Source organism: Pongo pygmaeus, chromosome 5, assembly GCF_028885625.2.
Source record: "Pongo pygmaeus isolate AG05252 chromosome 5, NHGRI_mPonPyg2-v2.0_pri, whole genome shotgun sequence".
NCBI classification, from domain to species: domain Eukaryota; kingdom Metazoa; phylum Chordata; class Mammalia; order Primates; family Hominidae; genus Pongo; species Pongo pygmaeus.
In genome coordinates this window covers 123,483,285-123,501,147 of record NC_072378.2, presented here as the reverse complement: position 1 = coordinate 123,501,147, position 17,863 = coordinate 123,483,285, and the positions used below count along the sequence as shown (strand labels likewise).

The 17,863-nt window shown below is 36.6% G+C and overlaps 1 protein-coding gene across 1 annotated transcript in view; it reads left to right on the top strand.

Annotated features, from left to right (window-relative positions):
- Positions 1–17,863, top strand: part of TRDN (triadin) — a 421,845-nt gene that overhangs the window by 335,485 nt on the left and 68,497 nt on the right. The window contains exon 25 of the mRNA XM_054492187.2: positions 17,513–17,539. Within this exon, the coding sequence (XP_054348162.2) occupies positions 17,513–17,539 (27 nt within the window). The remainder of the gene's footprint in view (positions 1–17,512; positions 17,540–17,863) is intronic.

Here is a 17,863-nt window from a genome sequence, read left to right as displayed (position 1 = left end):
GATGTATATCTACAGCAAAGTCAACCTCTGCTCTGTTCTAAGTAGTGGTAGGCATAGATATATCTGCATCAGAATCACTGGTCTTAAAAACAAGATTTGTTAATACGCCCTTAAAGTTGAACATGCTCTCACAGCAGAAAATCTATCAGGAGTTGAGTAAATAGATTTCTTCAAGAGCAGTAAACCCAGGAGAAAATAATGCTGCAACATTTCAGGTTGATTTTTATCTGAACTGCATTTCCCCATTAAGCAATTTACTCTTGAGATTTAAATTAATAAAATTTTAAAAGTTTTAATTTGCCATTCATTCATCTTTTTTTTTTTTTTTCTGTTCGAGACACAGTCTTACTCCATCACCCAGGCTGGAATGCAGTGGCGCCATCTCGTTTCACTGCAACCTCCACCTGCTGGGTTCAAGCGATTTTCATGTCTCAGTCTCCTGAGTAGCTGGGATTATAGGCATATGCCACTACACTTGGCTAATTTTTTGTATTTTTAGTATAGATGGGGTTTCGCTATGTTGGCCAGGTTGGTCTCAAACTCCTGGTCTCCAGTGATCCACCTGCCTTTGTCTTCCAAAGCGCTGGAATTACAGGCATGAGCTACCATGTTAATTGATAAATAATAATTGTGTATATATATGAGGTACAATGTGATGTTCTGATTTATGGATGCATTGTAGAAACAGTCAATCAACTTAATTAAGATACCTATCACCTCATCAATTTTTCATTGTTTTGTAATAAGAATATAAAAAATATTTTCTTTTGGCAATTTTAAAATGTATAATACTTTATAGATGCAGGGCAGGTGAGCCCCAAAATGAAGCTTAGCCTGCAGGTGTTCTTGGGTTTGCCCAGGAAAGAATTCAAGGGCAAGCCAGAGGTACATAACAATAGTCTTATTGAAGAGGCAGTATTACAGCTCTGAGGATGTTAAGCTCTGTGACTGCTCCTGCAGAGCAAGGCTAGTCCATAGGCAGAGAGTAGCATCTCAGGGCAGTTTTGTAGTCATATTTATACCCACTTTTAACCGCATGCATATTAAGGAGCAGTCTATGCAGAAATTTCTAGGGGAGCAGTAGTCATCACTGAGTCACATGGAAAGGGGCAGTAACTCCTGGGTGTTGTCATGGCAAGGGTTAATTGACATGGCACACTGCTGGGCATGTCTGATTGAAAGCTGCTTTTGCTCTGGCCCTGTTTTAGCTAGTCCTCAATCTGGTCCAGTGTCTGAACTCTGCCTCTGGAGTCAAGTCCTGCCTCCTTCCTCATTTCCTGCCCCCTCAAAGATTAGATACTCCTCCTTAATCTTAAGCAGACTGCAGAAGGGTGAGATTCATTTTCTGTAACTGCTTCTTGCTAAGTTTGTGGGAGTAGGCCCTGCCTAGCACTGGAGGAGTAAAAATCTCTAGATACCTGCTGTAAGGGGCCCAGAAGCAGGACACTTCCATTCTCCAGGTCAGTAGATGGAATTGGTTGGAAGCCTTGTGCCAGCACTGTTTTTACTTGGAATCGTGGTAATCTAAAACAGGGGTCCCCAAAACAGGGATTCCCAACCCCCAGGCCATTGACTGTTATTAGTCTGTGGCCTGTTAGGCCTGCACAAAAGGATGTGAGCGGTGGGCAGGCCAGCGAGCATTGTTGTCTGATCTACACTTCCTGTTAGATTAACAGCAGCATTAAATCTCATAGGAGTGCAAACCCTATTGTTAACTGCATGTGCAAGGGATCTACGTTGCATGCTCCTTATGAGAATCTAATGCCGGATGATCTGAGGTGGAACAGTTTCATCCTGAAACCATCACCCCTATCAACAGCCCCCACCCCAGGCTGTGGAAAAATTGTCTTCCGTGAAACCAGTCCCTGGTGTCAAAAAGGTTGGGGACCACTGATGTTGAAGACACAAACTTTACTAGGAGGTTAAATAAGCAAGGGCCAATATTAATAACAAGATAACAACCAAGTTCCTAGGAGAGGTAAAAACCAGGTAAGACTTGGGAAGGCACTTTCGATAGTTGGCCAGATATAGCTGGGGTCAGTGCCCTGGTTATATCTATGCAACCAGGTAGCTTTCTCATAGACCTTTTGAATGTTAATCTCAACTTGTCCACAGTTGTTAATATATGTGCAGCACGTTTTATTATTAACTTTACAGAATCCACTGTGTTCACCTGGTAAATAATCCAACATTAGTCTATTATCAAAAACTACCTTTGCCAAAGGGTCTAAGGGCACTTGAATTTCCTTTAATACCTGACCTGTGTTGGTGGCTAAGGTTTCTAGGGTTTGAGTCAAGCACCTTAGGATTGACTTATGGTAGACAAAGCCTCCCCAGGGTGCTGCTAGTCTCATCATTGCCTTGATTCCTGCCAGAATCAACCCTATTGCTAGGTTACTTCTGGTATTCTTGGGTCTTACGAAATAATAGACAGTGACCCCTGGGGGACAACGCTGGCCAATGTACATTCACCTCTGTTCCAAGTTTTTGATGTACAGGGGAAAGCTACTCCTAGGACAACAGGTGACTCCCTAGAGAGTTCCTAAAGGTTACAGTGTTTGACTTCTTCCCATTCATGACCAGAAACAAAAATGAGCCCGGAGGGGGCAAAAACAGAAGCCCTACAGAGTGTGATGTTTATCCTTTGCTTCCAAGTTGGGCCTATAGAGATATTTTTTCCCTGTTCCAATGGGGGTGGTGGGACAATCTTTATTTTTCAGAAGGGGGGTACTCCTACCTTTCCAGACTAGGCAGTGATTTTTCCCTTGTATGTTGTGATCTGGAAGAATGCACCATATATGGTCTCCTAACTTACAAGTGGAATCCCATTTACTTTACTGCAGCCTTGGGAACTTGCCAACTGTAGTTGAATCAAAGAATCACAGGGAAACTTCTGATGTTGTGTCATTAACACAACAGTGGGTGCAAATGATAAACTCATTTGTGCACTGGAGATATAGATACACAATTTTTCAGGTCCAAGTAATAGTGGCAGGAGGATTCAGGTATAATCCATTAAGTGGGGAGAGTTCTATTTACCAAGTAGGGGTTTGAATATTTCAGCATCACTATGGTTAGTTAGGTCTAGGGTAAAAACCAGGTGAGATGTGGAAAGTGAGACTTGTAGTGAGTGATTTTCCAGGTAAGCCATAAGATAGACCTCTCTAGCCTGGGAATGTTAATGAAAAATCCAGCAACTGTGAAGATGATTTCCTGATGCAATAATTGTTGAAATATTTACTATAGAGTTATGTTCCCACCCATACTGGATCATAGTAACTAGGAAAGCAAACAGGATGAACAGTGACATCGTGATTCAGCTGGGCCTTAACATGGCCTCTATGCCCAACAAAGACAAAAGAGATGTTTCCCAAGAGATTGGCTAAAGTGATACAAAGGAAGTATTACAATCAGGAAGAAGAGAAAAATGTTAGCTCCCATTCCCACCCACAGCGTCATGTTATCACTTCTGGCTGAGATGTTGATTCTTTAAATAGCAGAGGTCCCCCAAAGGTTCACAGATGTCGGTGTTGGTGTCCCCCTTTTGTACCTGTGACTCGTAAGACATAGGTTAACCCTGGACAGATGTACTCAGCTAGGTATTCCCTGAAGTTTAACAGCAGAAGGGGTACTCAATGACACCTGATAAGGGCCCTTCCATTTTGGTTGTAGTTGATCTTCAGGGGATTCTTCTTTCCAAGTTTTAGCAAAAGTAAGTCTCCTGGTTAAACAGGGGAGCTATTTTTCCTTTCTGAAGAAGAGTAATATTTTATTTTTATAGTGGAGAGCCTTTTGAACCTGACCTAAATTCCAAAAGGGAGAAGGGAAGTTTGTATAGCTAATTACTATAAGCTAAGACCACAGCAGCTAAACTTGTCCACAGACAAGTAATTTTTATGAATACATTTCCTGGCTCCTAGTCTCTGGCTCCCACACTGCTAAAAAGGGATTCAAGGGCCAATAAGTGCCCACCCACTTCCACTCTGATCCAGGCCAGAGCATCCAACTGGCTACAAGTCCCCTGACTCCAAATGCCCCAGCCATGGGGGTCCCACTGAGGGACATGATGGACCCAGGGCAGGCAGCACATGACCTTGTCATCAGCATAGGACAAAATAAAACTTGGCCATTGATGCTGGCTCTAGCACACCATGACAAAAAGAGGTAATACAAAACAAAAATCAGGATCCATGTGCCGAAGGGAATGGAGTTGAGCAGGTACCCACTAGCCCCCAAATCCCTTCTAAGCAACTTAAGAATCAAAAGCCAAAAGCCAAAATGAGATTACCCATTGAGGAAAACCAACAGCATAGAATTAAGCTATATTTGGAGAAAACACTGCTCCCACAGATCTCTAGGACAAAATACTTTACCATCAGACCACAACAGCAGTCATAAACAGAGGAGAAAAATTAACAGGAGCTGACAAAAAAGCTGAAGGAGAGAGTTATATGAATCTGCATAGCTTTCAAAAGAAATATATTGCAGAATTGAAAATAAAATTTTCTGGTAATTTAGCAAATTAATACCTTTAGAAAATTTGGTTTTGATATTTAGGCCATTTGTAAAAAGCTTTTCTACAAATAATTTTCTTTAATTGTAGCAAGTTTTTAATTTTACACAAAGTTTCCTTTATAAATTCCCCATTTATGAATCTTATCACAAATTACACAGACTATCCACAACTTGCTTGAACTTTCTGACTTGTCTTATACTACCTCTTTCTTTTTTTTGAGACGGAGTCTCACTCTGTCACCCAGGCTGGAGTGCAGTGGTGTGATCTCAGCTCACTGCAAGCTCTGCCTCCCAGGTTCATGCCATTCTCCTGCCTCGGCCTCCCGATTAGCTGGGACTACAGGTGCCCGCCACCACGCCAGGCTAATTTTTTGTATTTTTTAGTAGAGACAGGGTTTCACCATGTTAGCCAGGATGGTCTCAATCACCTGACCTCGTGATCCACCCGCCTCAGCCTTCCAATGTGCTGGGATTACAGGCGTGAGCCACTGCACCCGGCCTATACTAACTCTTTCTTAAATAACCAGTCATTTTACTCTAGGACAAAATTTGACTATACAAGATCCCTCTTCATATATAATTACTCTTTTATTATATACTTTCTTGCAAAAGAAAATACATTTTTTTTGACAGAGTCTCACTCCACCACCCAGACAAGAGTGCAGTTGTGTAATTTCAGCTCACTGAAATCTCTGCCTCTTGGGTTCAAACGATTATCCTTCCTCAGCCCCCCCAAGTAGCTGGAATTACAGATGTGTGTCACCATGTCTGGCTAATTTTTGTATTTTTAGTAGAAACAAAGTTTCACCATGTTGGCCAGGCTGGTCTCCAGCTCCTGACCTTAAGTGATCTGCCTGCCTCAGCCTACCAAAGTACTGAGATTACAGTTGTGATCCACTGCATCCAGCCAGAAAGTATATTTTCTATGCATAACATTCTTTACATCTCTCTTTTTTACTCACTGCTTCCCTCATATTTTGAACCTCCCTCTTAATAACTTCCAAATTAGACAAAAACTATTTTTTCCAAATAAAGGATATATTTGTTTGGCATATTTTATATAAACCTAGAAAGGAAGAAATCCTGAACTGCCCAGCAGACATTGAAATTCTATAGATGAGGATTATTCTATCATTTTAAGACTTTAAACCACACAATAAGCCCCTTATTTAAGCATCAATTCCATTCTTTCACTTTTAACAGTTTTATCTGGACCACTTCTAAGAAACAAGATACCATGCAAAACGCGTCACCATTTAAAGCCATTTTAACCATTTTAAAGCCTATGAACATCAGTGATTTACTTAGATAAAAATTCTAATGTTAAATTTTAGAAGACATAATACTCTCTTCAAACTAATAAGCTTTGACTAGTCTTATTTAATTTATGAGTGCTCTTTTATTTATAAGCCAATTTCAAAGCATGCTAGACACAACACATATCACAATGCCTGTAGATAGAGCTAAAGAAACACACTAGATAAAATGACCTATACAAGACAACTGGATTCAAGTTATTTACAAAATTGGGATCCATCTGCCTGACTAAATTTTGTTTGCCTCAATAGGTGTGGAAAATAGAAAGAGACAGGGAAGGATTTCCATAACATCAAATGAAGAAGGGAAGAAGTGAACTGCATTACTCAAGGGAATATCCTGGAGTCCCTAAGGCACCAGAGAGCTCACCCAGTAGTGGAGACACTAAAGAAAAATGTTCAGGCAGCTGTTTATCTGCCACTGTGGGAAACTTTCCACTGGGTCTAGGGTCCAAGACTCCCAGTAAATTTACCTGAGCAAGACAGCTTGCCGCTTACTGGGGACAGTGAAAGTTAGCTCTAGAGTTGGTGGAGAACTGTTTTTCTTTTTTTCTCTAACCAGGGATAGTCAAAACATTCTTATTGTCAATGGCCTTCTTGCTCATAGCAGGCACACTGATTCTGGCCCTGGGGCCCCCAAGTTGATAGCTCTTGTCTGGGCATCCTGGACACTGACTTCACTACACTTACTCAAGATGGGTAACTCTGAGGGAAAAGAGACTGCCCCATAGGCAGAGAGTAGCATCTCAGGGCAGTTTTGCTGTCATATTTATACCCACTTTCAATTGCATGAAGATTAAGGGGCAGATTATGCAGACATTTCTATGAAAGGGGTAGTAATCACTAGGATATTGCCATGGAAAGGGTCAGTAACTCCTGAGTGTTGTCATGACAATGGTAAATTGACATGGCATGCTAGTGGAAGTGTCTGCTTTCACTGAGGCCCTGTTTTAGCTAGGCCTCAATCTGGTCCAGTGTCTGAGTGCTGCCTCCAGAGTTGAGTTCTGCCCCCTACCTCATTATTATTGACTGTGATCACCATGAGTACAATAGATTACTAAAACTTATTCCTCCAGTTTAACTGAAACTTTGTACCCTTTTATCAACATCATCTCTTTTCCCATCTCTCCCTCTGTTCTCTACCCTCTGGTAACCACCTTCCTATTCTCTGTTTCTATGAGAGTGACTTATTTAGATTCCACATATAATCATGCAGTATTTATCTTTCTGTGCCTGACTTATTTCACTTAACAGAATGTTCTTCATTTCCACTGATGTTGCAAATGACAGAATTTTCTTCTTTTTTTTTAATTATTATTATACTTTAAGTTTTAGGGTACATGTGCACAATGTGCAGGTTAGTTACATATGTATACATATGCCATGCTGGTGTGCTGCACACATTAACTCGCCATTTAGCATTAGGTATATCTCCTAATGCTATCCCTCCCCCCTCCCCCCACCCCACAACAGTCCCCAGAGTGTAATGTTACCCTTCCTGTGTCCATGTGTTCTTATTGTTCAATTCCCATCTATGAGTGAGAACATGCGGAGTTTGGTTTTTTGTTAAGGCTGTGTAGTATCCTATTTTGTGTGTGTATGTGTGTGTATATATTATATATAATATATATAACATATATTTTATATATATACACCATACATACATACTCTATATATATATAGTGTATATATATATATACACACACACCCCACATTTTTAAATCCATATATTTGTTGATGGACACTTAGTATCTTGCCTACTGTGAATAATGCTGAAATGAACATGGGAATTCGAATATCTCTCTGACATCCTGATTTCAATTCCTTTGGATATAACAGAAGTGAAATTGCTGTAAACTAGCTGAAAATTGCTGAATATGGTAATTCTAGTTTTTTTGAGGTGCCTTCATGCTATTCTCCAAAGTGCCTGTACTAATTTATGTTTTCACCAGCAGTGTACAAGGGATTCTTTTTCTCCTCATTCTCATCAACACTTATCATTCATCTTTTTGATAATACTCATTCAGACAAGTATGAGGTGTTATCTGATTGTAGTTTAATTAATATTTCCCACATGATTAGAAATGTCAAACATCTTTTCACATATCTGTTGGCCTTTTGTGTATTTTCTTTTGAGAAGTGTCTGTTCACATGCTTTGCCCATTTTAAAATAAGGTGTTTGATTTCTGTTATTGAAATGTTTGAGTCCTCAAATCTCTTTGCTTTTAGCCCTTTATCAGAAGTATGATTTACCAATATTACCTCCCATTCCATAGGTTTTCTCTTCATTTTTATTGTTCCATTTGCTGTGCAGAAGTGTTTTAGTTTCACTCAATCCCATTTGTTTATTTTTGATTTTGTTGCCTGTACTTTTGGAGTCCTACCCGAGAAATAACTACTCTGACCAGTGGAGTTCTTCCTGTGTTTTCTTTTAGTAGCTTTACAATTTCAGGTCTTATATTAAGTCTTCTATCAATTTTGAGTTGATTTTATATATACACTGTGAAATAAGAGCCCAATTTCATTCTCTGCATGTGAATATCCAGTTTTCCTGACACTGTTTATTAAAGAGACTGTTCTTTTCCTATTATGCGTTTTTGGAACACTTGATTTTTCCTTTTAATTCCTTTGCTAATTCATTGAATGTGACCTTTATATATTTATTTTTAAAATTAATCTATGCATAATAGGGGTATAAATGGAAACATGCCATTGACATTTTGTTTGCTTTTAATGCAATTAAAGAAATTTGGAAAATATAGAAAATATAATAACTATAATAGAAAATAAGGCTAAAATCCCTATCATTAGAATACACATATATGGGTGTGTGTGTATACTCTTATACTGCTACTTACTATTTGAAACTTATTCCATCATACAGAGCCAATTATTACCTCCATGAGAACATCAAGTCTATTATTTGATTTTATTTGTTAAAATATTCTTTCTTATATAAATTTGATTTCATATCATATATGTTATAGACTTCAATCACAAATGTCTAATTTGAATATTACTGTCATTGAGATTGAAAAGTTGACACACCATGATCAACACAAGCATGCTCTGTTTTTAGCTTAATCTATTGATGTCTCAGTAGATTGAAAACTTTCTGTTTGACTCTAATTAAGCCTTATTTGCTGAAACATAATATATACAATTACGTGGGACTCAGAATTGTGACAAACAGCCATTCCTTTATGTTACATGAATGCTGTTAAAAAAAGCAACTACGGTTATCAAACAGTGGTTCTCAAATTTCAACATGCATCAGGTACACCTGGAAGATTAAATTTACATTTCTAATAAGTTCTTATGTGATATTGTTGTTTGAGAACCACTGCCTTACAGAATTCTCCCCCGGTAATCTACTCTTGGGCTTACTATTGCTGCCTAAATATAGACCTTAGGGAGTACGTAGGCTTAGACCATGGATAGACAGACATATACAGACACTGTATTCATTAATATATTTGGATATGTGCTTAACTGTAAAATGTCTTCAGATTTGAAATGGGCCCAGTATCTTAACTGAATATATGAATTCATGAAACTGGAAATGTAAAAGAATTAAAAGATGTTTATATTTTATTGGCGAGATTTCGTTATTAAGACCTCTTTGCACTCTTTCTGTGCTTCTCATCTGTTGATTAACAAATTCTAATAAATTATCCTTTTATGCACTATATGTGGTGAATGATGATTTTATCCCTTCAGGACAATAATTTGTACATCTAAGTGGCCATCAGAATCATTTGAGAAGGATGTTAAATGACCAATTGCTGGGCCCCACCTCCAGAGTTTCTGATTTGATAGGTCTGGAATGGAGTCCAAGTAGCTACATTTCTAGCAACTCCCCAGCTGCTGCTGCTGCTGCTGCTCTGGAAAGTACACTTTGAGGACCATTGCACTAGAACCTAGACTGACAAGGACTTCTCAATGAGAAAACACAGACACACAACACTCCCCCACATGCTGAAGAGTTTGTGAAACCTGATGTGTGTGTGTGTTTTTTTAATTCCTACGTATTTTATTTTATTTTTTCATAGGTTTTGGGGGAACAGGTGGTATTTGGTTACATGAGTAAGTTCTTCAGTTGTGATTTGTGAGATTTTGGTGCACTTATCACCCGGGCAGTATACATTGAACCCAATTTGTAGTCTTTTATCCCTCACCCCACTCCCTCCCTTTCAACCGGGTCCCCAAAATGCATTGTATCATTCTTATGCTATTGCATCCTCATAGCTTATCTCTCACTCATGAGTGAGAACATACAACGTTTGACTTTCCAATCCAGAGTTACTTCATTTAGAATAATAGTCTCTAGTTCCATCCAGGTTGCTGTGAATGTCATTAATTCGTTCCTTTTTATGTCTGAGTAGTATTCCACCATGCCCAACCTATACCACAATTTCTTCATCAACTCATTGATTGATGGGCATTTGGGGTGATTCCATGTTTTTGCAATTGTGAATTCTGCTGCTATAAACATGTCTGTGCAAGTATCCTTTTAGTATAATAATTTCTTTTCCTCTGGATAGATACCCAGTGGTGGAATTGAAGGATCAAATGGTAGTTCTACTTTTAGTTCTTTAAGAAATCTCCACACTGTTTTCCAAAGTGGTTATAAAGCTTACATTCCCACCAGCAGTGTAGAAGTGTTCTCTTTTCACTGCATCCATGACAATATCCATTATTTTTTAATTTTTTGATTATGGCCATTCTTGCAGGAGTAAGGTGGTATCACATTGTGGTTTTGATTTGCATTTCCCTGATTATTAGTGATGTTGAACACTTTTTCACATTTTTGCTGGCCATTTATGTATCTTCTTTTGAGAATTATTTGTTCATGTCCTTAGCCCACTTTTTAATGGAATTTTTTTTCTTGCTAATTTGTTTTGAGTTCCTTTAGATTCTGGATATTATTTCTTTGTCAGATGTATAGATTGTGAAGATTTTCTCCCACTCTGTAGGTTGTCTGTTTACTCTGCTGACTGTTCCTTTTTCTGTGCAGAAGTTCTTTAGTTTAATTAAGTCCCACCGATTTATCATAGTTTTTGTTGCATTTGCTTTTGGATTCTTGGTCATGAAGTCTTTTCCTAAGCCAGTGTCTAGAAGGGTTTTTCTGATGTTAACTTCTAGAATTGTTATAGTTTCAGGTCTTAGTTTTAAGTCCTTGATGCATCTTGAGTTGATTTCTGTATAAGGTAAGAAATGAGGATCCAGTTTCATTCTCCTATATGTGGCTTGCCAATTATCCCAGCACCATTTGTTGAATAGGGTGTCCTTTCCCCACTTTACATTTTTCTTTACTTTGTCAAAAGCAATCTGTAAGTATTTGGCTTTATTTTGGGGTTCTCTATTCTTTCCCATTGGTCTTTGTGCCTATTTTTATACCAGTACCACACTGTTTTGGTGACTATGGCCTTGTAGTGTAGTTTGAAATCATGTAATGTGATGCCTCCAGATTTGTTCTTTTTGCTTAGTCTTGCTTTGGCTCTGTGGCTCTTTTATGGTTCCCTGTGAATTCTAGGATTTGTTTTTTCTAGTTCTGTGAAGAATAATGATGGTATTTTGATGGGAATTGAACTGAATTTGTAGACTGCTTTTGGCAATGTGGTCATTTTCACATATTGATTCTACCCTGGTCATTTTCACAATACTGATTCTATCCATCCATGAGCATGTGATGTGTTTCTATTTGTTTGTATTGTCTATGACTGCTTTCAGCACTGTTTTGTAGTTTTCCTTGTAGAGGTGTTTCACGTCCTTGGTTAGGTATATTTCTAAGTATTTTAATTTTTTTGCAGCTATTGTAAAAGAGATTGAGTTCTTGATTTGAGTCTCAGCTTGGTCACTGTTGGTATATAGCAGAGCTACTGATTTGTGTACATTAATTTTGTATCCTCAAACTTTGCTGAATTCATTTATCAGTTCTAGGGGCTTTTGAGAGAAGTCTTTAGGGTTTTCTGGATGTACGATTATATCCTCAGCAAACAGCGACAGTTTGACTTCCTCTTTACTGATTTGAATGCCCTTTATTTCTCTCTCTTGTTTGATTAATCTGGCTAGAATTTCCAGTACTATGTCGAACAGAAGTGGTGGGAATGGGCATCCTTGTCCTGTTCTAGTTTTCAGAGGGAATGCTTTCAACTTTTTCCCATTCAGTGTTATGCTGGCTGTGGGTTTGTGGTAGATGGCTTTTATTACATTTAGGAATTTCCCTTGTATGCCAATTTTGCTGAGGATTTTAATCATAAAGTGATGCTGGATTTTGTCAAATGCTTTTTCTGTGTCTATTCAGATGATCATGTGATTTTTGTTTTTAATTCTCTTTATGTGGTATATCATATTTATTGACTTGTATGTGTTAAACCATCCCTGCATCCCTAGTATGAAACACACGTGATCATGATGGATTGTCTTTTTGATATGCTGTTGGATTTGGTTAGCTAGTATTTTGGTAAGGAGTTTTTGCATCTATGTTAATCAAGAATATTGATCTGTAGTTTTCTTTTTTGTTATGTCCCTTTCTTGTTTGTATTAGGGTAATGCTGGCTTCATACAATGATTTAGGGTGGATTCCTTCTTTCTCTGTCTTGTGGAATAGTGTCAACAGAATTGGTACCAATTATTTTTTGGGAGGTGGCAAGAGTTAGTGCATTTTATTTATTTTTTTATTATACTTTAAGTTTTAGGGTACATGTGCACAACGTGCAGGTTTGTTACATATATACATGTGCCATGTTGGTGTGCTGCACTTATTAACTCATCATTTAGAGACTGAAATGGTAATAAAAAATTACCAATGAAAAAAAATTCCAGGACCAGAAAGATTCACAGCAGAATTCTATCAGACATTTAAAGAATTGGGTATATCTACCTAATTCCTGGAATTTTTTTAATTGGTAATTTTTTATTACCATTTCAGTCTCACTGCTTGTTATTGATCTGTTGGGGGTTTCTAATTCTTCCTGATTTAAGCTAGGAGGGTTGCATATTTCCAGGAATTTATCCACCTCATCTAGGTTTTCTAACTTGTGTGTGAAAAGGTGTTCATCTCATCTAGGTTTTCTAGCTTGTGTGTGCAAAGGTGTTCATAGTCGCCTTGAATAATCTTTCATATTTTTGTGGTGTCAGTTGTAATATCTCCCATTTTTGTATCTAATTGAGCTTATTTGGATCTTCTCTCTTGTTTCCTTGGTTAATCTTATTTATCTTTTCAAAGAACCATCTTTTCGTTTCATTTATCTTTTATATATTTTTTGTTTGTTTGAATTTCATTTAGTTCTGATCTTGGTTATTTCTTTTTTTCTGCTGGTTTGGGTTTGGTTTGTTCTTGTTTCTCTAGTTCCTTGAGGTGTGACCTTAGATTGTCTATTTGTGCTCTTTCAGACTTTTTGATGTAGGCATTTAAGGCTATGAACTTTCCTCTTAGCACCACCTTTGCTGTGTCACAGAGTTTTTGATAGCTTGTTTCACTATTATCATTGAGTTCAAAGAATTTTTAAATGTCCATCTTGATTTCATTGTTGACCCAATGATCATTCAGAAGCATGTTATTTAATTTTCATGTATTTTCATAGTTTTGAAGGTTCCTTTTGAATTGAATTCTGATTTTATTCCACTGTGGTCTGAAAGAGTACTTGTTATCATTTCAATTTCCTGAAATTTTTAAGGACTTGTTTTGTGGCCCATTAAAAAAGCTATTCCAGATGATTTCCAGGATCTTTTCAGTTTTAAAATTCTTTCCTTTTGCATTATAAAATTTATAAGGTCCTACTGCTCTTATACCAAATTATTATCTTGTGTTAAACTTTAATGGACTTACTTAATGAGTCTTTATAAGATCACCTAAATAAAACTTTTTCCAGTGAAGATCTTTATATGTGTTATATGCCCCAAATAATATTACACTTATAAATTTTACAAAAGTCAAATTTTATGAAAATGACTTACATTGTCTTGACAAAGTTAAAATATAATAAATCTCTGTTGAGGAACAGGACTAATTTCCTCATTTGATCTAATAATAAAGCAGTTTCTGTGATATAATTAAGCAAATTATCAATTTTGTGAATAAATTCATGAAAGTTCAGTTTCTTACTTGTATTTGGAAAGTTTACTTTTTTCTACTTTTACAATGAAAATTCTAAACCACATAATATATAGGCTTTAGGGCATTCTTGATTGGTTTTTGATATATTTAACTTACATTGTAGAGGTAGTTATAAAGTTTAATATAAATATAACACAGAAAGTTTCTTTATGAATGAATTAATATAGTAATTTGACAAATATCAGTTAAAATATGTTAAATCTATTTACAGATATGTGGATCAGAAAGATTATTAAATGATATTATTTCACTGTTGATCACTGTTGATTAATCATCTTAGGAAGAAATTTGGTATAAAACAGATTATGTAAAAGCCTTTATTGACATTATTCAGTAATGACTGTGGAGCTAGAATTGTTAACAGGCTAAACTATATAGACTTATAGAACGTATATATAGAACTTACATATATAGAACTATATATAGTTCATTGTAGACCTCTGACTATTGATACATATATAAATTCTGAAGCTGAGCCTGTAGGTGCATCACTCCCATCCTCCAATCTCTGCCTCTGTTGTCACATGGTATTCTCTCTGTGTGTCTTCATATTACATTCCCTCTATGTTTGTCCATCTCTGTATCTCTTTTCCTCTTTTGATCATAACGCCACTCATATTGGATTAGGGCCCAGGCTAATGATCTCATCTTAACTTAATTATAACTGCAAAAACTCTATTTCCACACAAGGCACATTCATAAGGTACTGGGCGTCTGGACTTCCACATATATTTTGGGAGACAGAAGTCAGCTTCTAATAGATAGTATAAAGAGAAAGCAGATTAACTAGAGAGATGTTATGTGAATGCTGATGAGGTTGATATAGGACATGGCATGTGGACAACTAACTCTGAAAACCAAATTTTATAATTGGACAGCTTTATGGGAATAGGCAGTTGTCCTGTATTGATCACCACTTGGTTTTATAAATAGCAGAACTATTAAGTCAACATTTTCTTAATCTAGTTGGGCTTTAAGAGCACAACTGAACACACATATTTTCACACAATTGTATGTGTGTTTTAGGGTTTTTTGGTGTTTCCATTCATGTTTCTTAGAGGATTGTGTCAATACATGTGTTAGATTCTCAGAAAGAAATATAAGTATGTATTATCCTTTCCAATACCACTGGAGAGAATCTCCATAACCTTGATTTTATCGTTACATTTAGCCAGAGTACATAGCTATGTCCCTAAATCACATTTATTGGGCCAAAAGTGACTTTCCTCTTATTGAACTGTGCTTTGTATTGTATCTCTGGTGCATGTTAAGAGCAGTAGGTGGAGTTCTGTAAAAGCCATCACACATTTAGGGTAAAAATATTGCTAAGGCTGTTATTTACATTATACAGCCTTTTGTTCTGAGAACCCAGGAAACAAATTTATCTCAGTTATCATTACCAGTGATTACTCTGCTTCTCCTAAACAAAGTAAGTATTTACATCTTAAGAACACTGTAAATGGTTTAACATTTGTGCTTTTTTTTTTTTGCCTGAATATCAGAAAGATGAGAGGTAAATTTGCAACCCGAGTCAAAGAAACTATGCAGTAACTGTAACAGTATTTTGTGTTCTAATACAATTCCTAAATTTATATATTTTTCTACATTCATTTTTTGCTCAATTTCTCTGTTTTTTACCTTATTGGTTTTACTTATTCACCTAATGAACAAAAAAAGAATGAGAGCCTATCTTATCACCATGTATTAGGAATTGCACCAATTCCCTGCATTCGATGATAGATACACATGACCTCTGTCCTCAAATATCTCACAATGTAGAAGAGAAGGCATTCACTTAAGTTGATACTTGTAATAGATTATGATTAACATAATGATAAAGAGATCTACCAAGTAGTATGAGCACATAAAGGGAGTAAGCAATTCCACTGCATCAGAAACAGGCTTCTGAGAAAGAGACAGCTAAGCTAGGCCTTAAGCAGAGGTTAGCCAAAAAAAAAAAAAAAAGAAAAAAAAAAGAAAAGAAAGAAAAGAAAAGAAGAGGAATGAAAAGAAAATAGTGAGGGGACTAAACTGATGATGAAAAAAGTCAAAGAACATCTAGATTGAGAGACACTATATGTGGATAGGAAGATTCAAAATTATGAAGGTGTCAGTTCTTTCCAAATTGACCTATAGAGTCAATGCAATTATGGAAAATTCCCAGAAAATTATTTTGTGTGTGTTGACAAACTGAATATAAAGTTTATGTGGAATGGAAAAAGATCCAGAATAGCAAACACGGTACTGAAGACAAAGAACAAAGTTGGAAGATTGACACTATTGAACTTCAAAGCTTATTATAAAGTTTTAGAATTCTTTCCATTTTTTCTTTCCTTGGCCTCAAGTAGTTTCTTTGTGTGTATATGCTGTTCAGTGCTCTTCTGATGACTTAATGGCACCTTCCACACATCTCCAGAACTCCCTTCCTCTTCTCTGCTGCTCTCTACTCTACCTTACTCTGATCTGTGATCACTGACTGTCTTGGCCTTTCCAGACTCCCAGCTCCATCTTATAAGCTCTGTGATTTGCCTAGGCTGAGTTGCTAGGCAACTCATTGCTGCACTAAGGCCTTGTAACTTTCTCCAAGCACTAAGCGGAAGCAATCACAGGGTATATCTCATTTGTTTCCCATCACTAAAGTATCACTGTTCTTTGTTGTCTGATGTTCAATATCTTTAAAACCATTGTTTTATATATTTTGTCTGTTTTCCTTAATTTCCAGTATGAGGAGTAATTAGACCCCTGTTATGTTATCTTTGCTAAAAGAAAAAGTCACTAGGATAGTTCTGAAATTAAAAGAAGGCAGTATTAATATTTATCCCATTACAGTAGAGCATACATATTATGTTTACCTTTCCCAAAGCCAAGTGAACAGGAATTTAAAAAGAAAGGGAAAGTGATCAATATGGTCGAATGTGTTCATTAGTCTTGGAAAGTAATGAAATTGGTGACCAGAGAGATAATCCATAGAATGGTGGAGCTAGAAACTAGATTACAGTGAATTAATGATGAAGTGGGAGTGAGAAGTAGAAAAAACAAGTAAAGATGATATTCCTTAAAAAGTTGAGTTGAACAGTGACAGACAGGTACTAGATGGCATTTGTAAGAAAACAGAATCAGAGAAAAGTGTTGACTATTCAAATATTTGTTGCTGCAGAAAAGACAGAAAATTAAAACTGACTGTGAATAGAGCAGAGGCTGACAAAATGGCCCACAGACTGGCCACTAGTTTTTATAAAGTTTTATTGGAACACAGTCAGTCATATTTATTTACATTATTATCCATGGCTACTTCTATATTCACACAAATGAAGAATTGTGAGAGACTGTATGGCCTAAAACCTGAAAATATACACTATCTGACTGTTACAGAAAAAGTTTGCCAATCTTGCACTAAAGAACTTAGCCATAAGTTACACATTCTATAGAATTTCAACAAAAAAGGATAGGTGGGGTCTATATTGTTTGATTTTTATTTTCAAAGATATTATATCATATTCAATAGTGTCAATAAGAATTGTATGACTCAGCCTTTAATAATTTTTTTACTTTTTTCTAGGCAAAGAGGTCAAGCCTAAACCTCCACGTATGTTATATGCATGCTCAATAAACAAATGCGTACATATGTACACACATACGTAAAACAAATCTTAAATGCATGCTGTTATTTATCTTGATTTCATGTTGAATATTTTGCTTAAAGTCAAAGGCTTGTTTTGTGTAGACAATGTGCTCATTTTCTTACATGTATTTCTGAGAAAATGCTATACCAAAATTTTCCTTTATCCTTTATTCACTGGAAGTATCTTTCCTTACCTTGTCATTAAAAATCTCAGCTCACATTTCCATTATTTTCCCAAAAAAAATTTTTTTGAGACAGAGTCTCACTCTGTTGCCCAGGCAGTGGGCA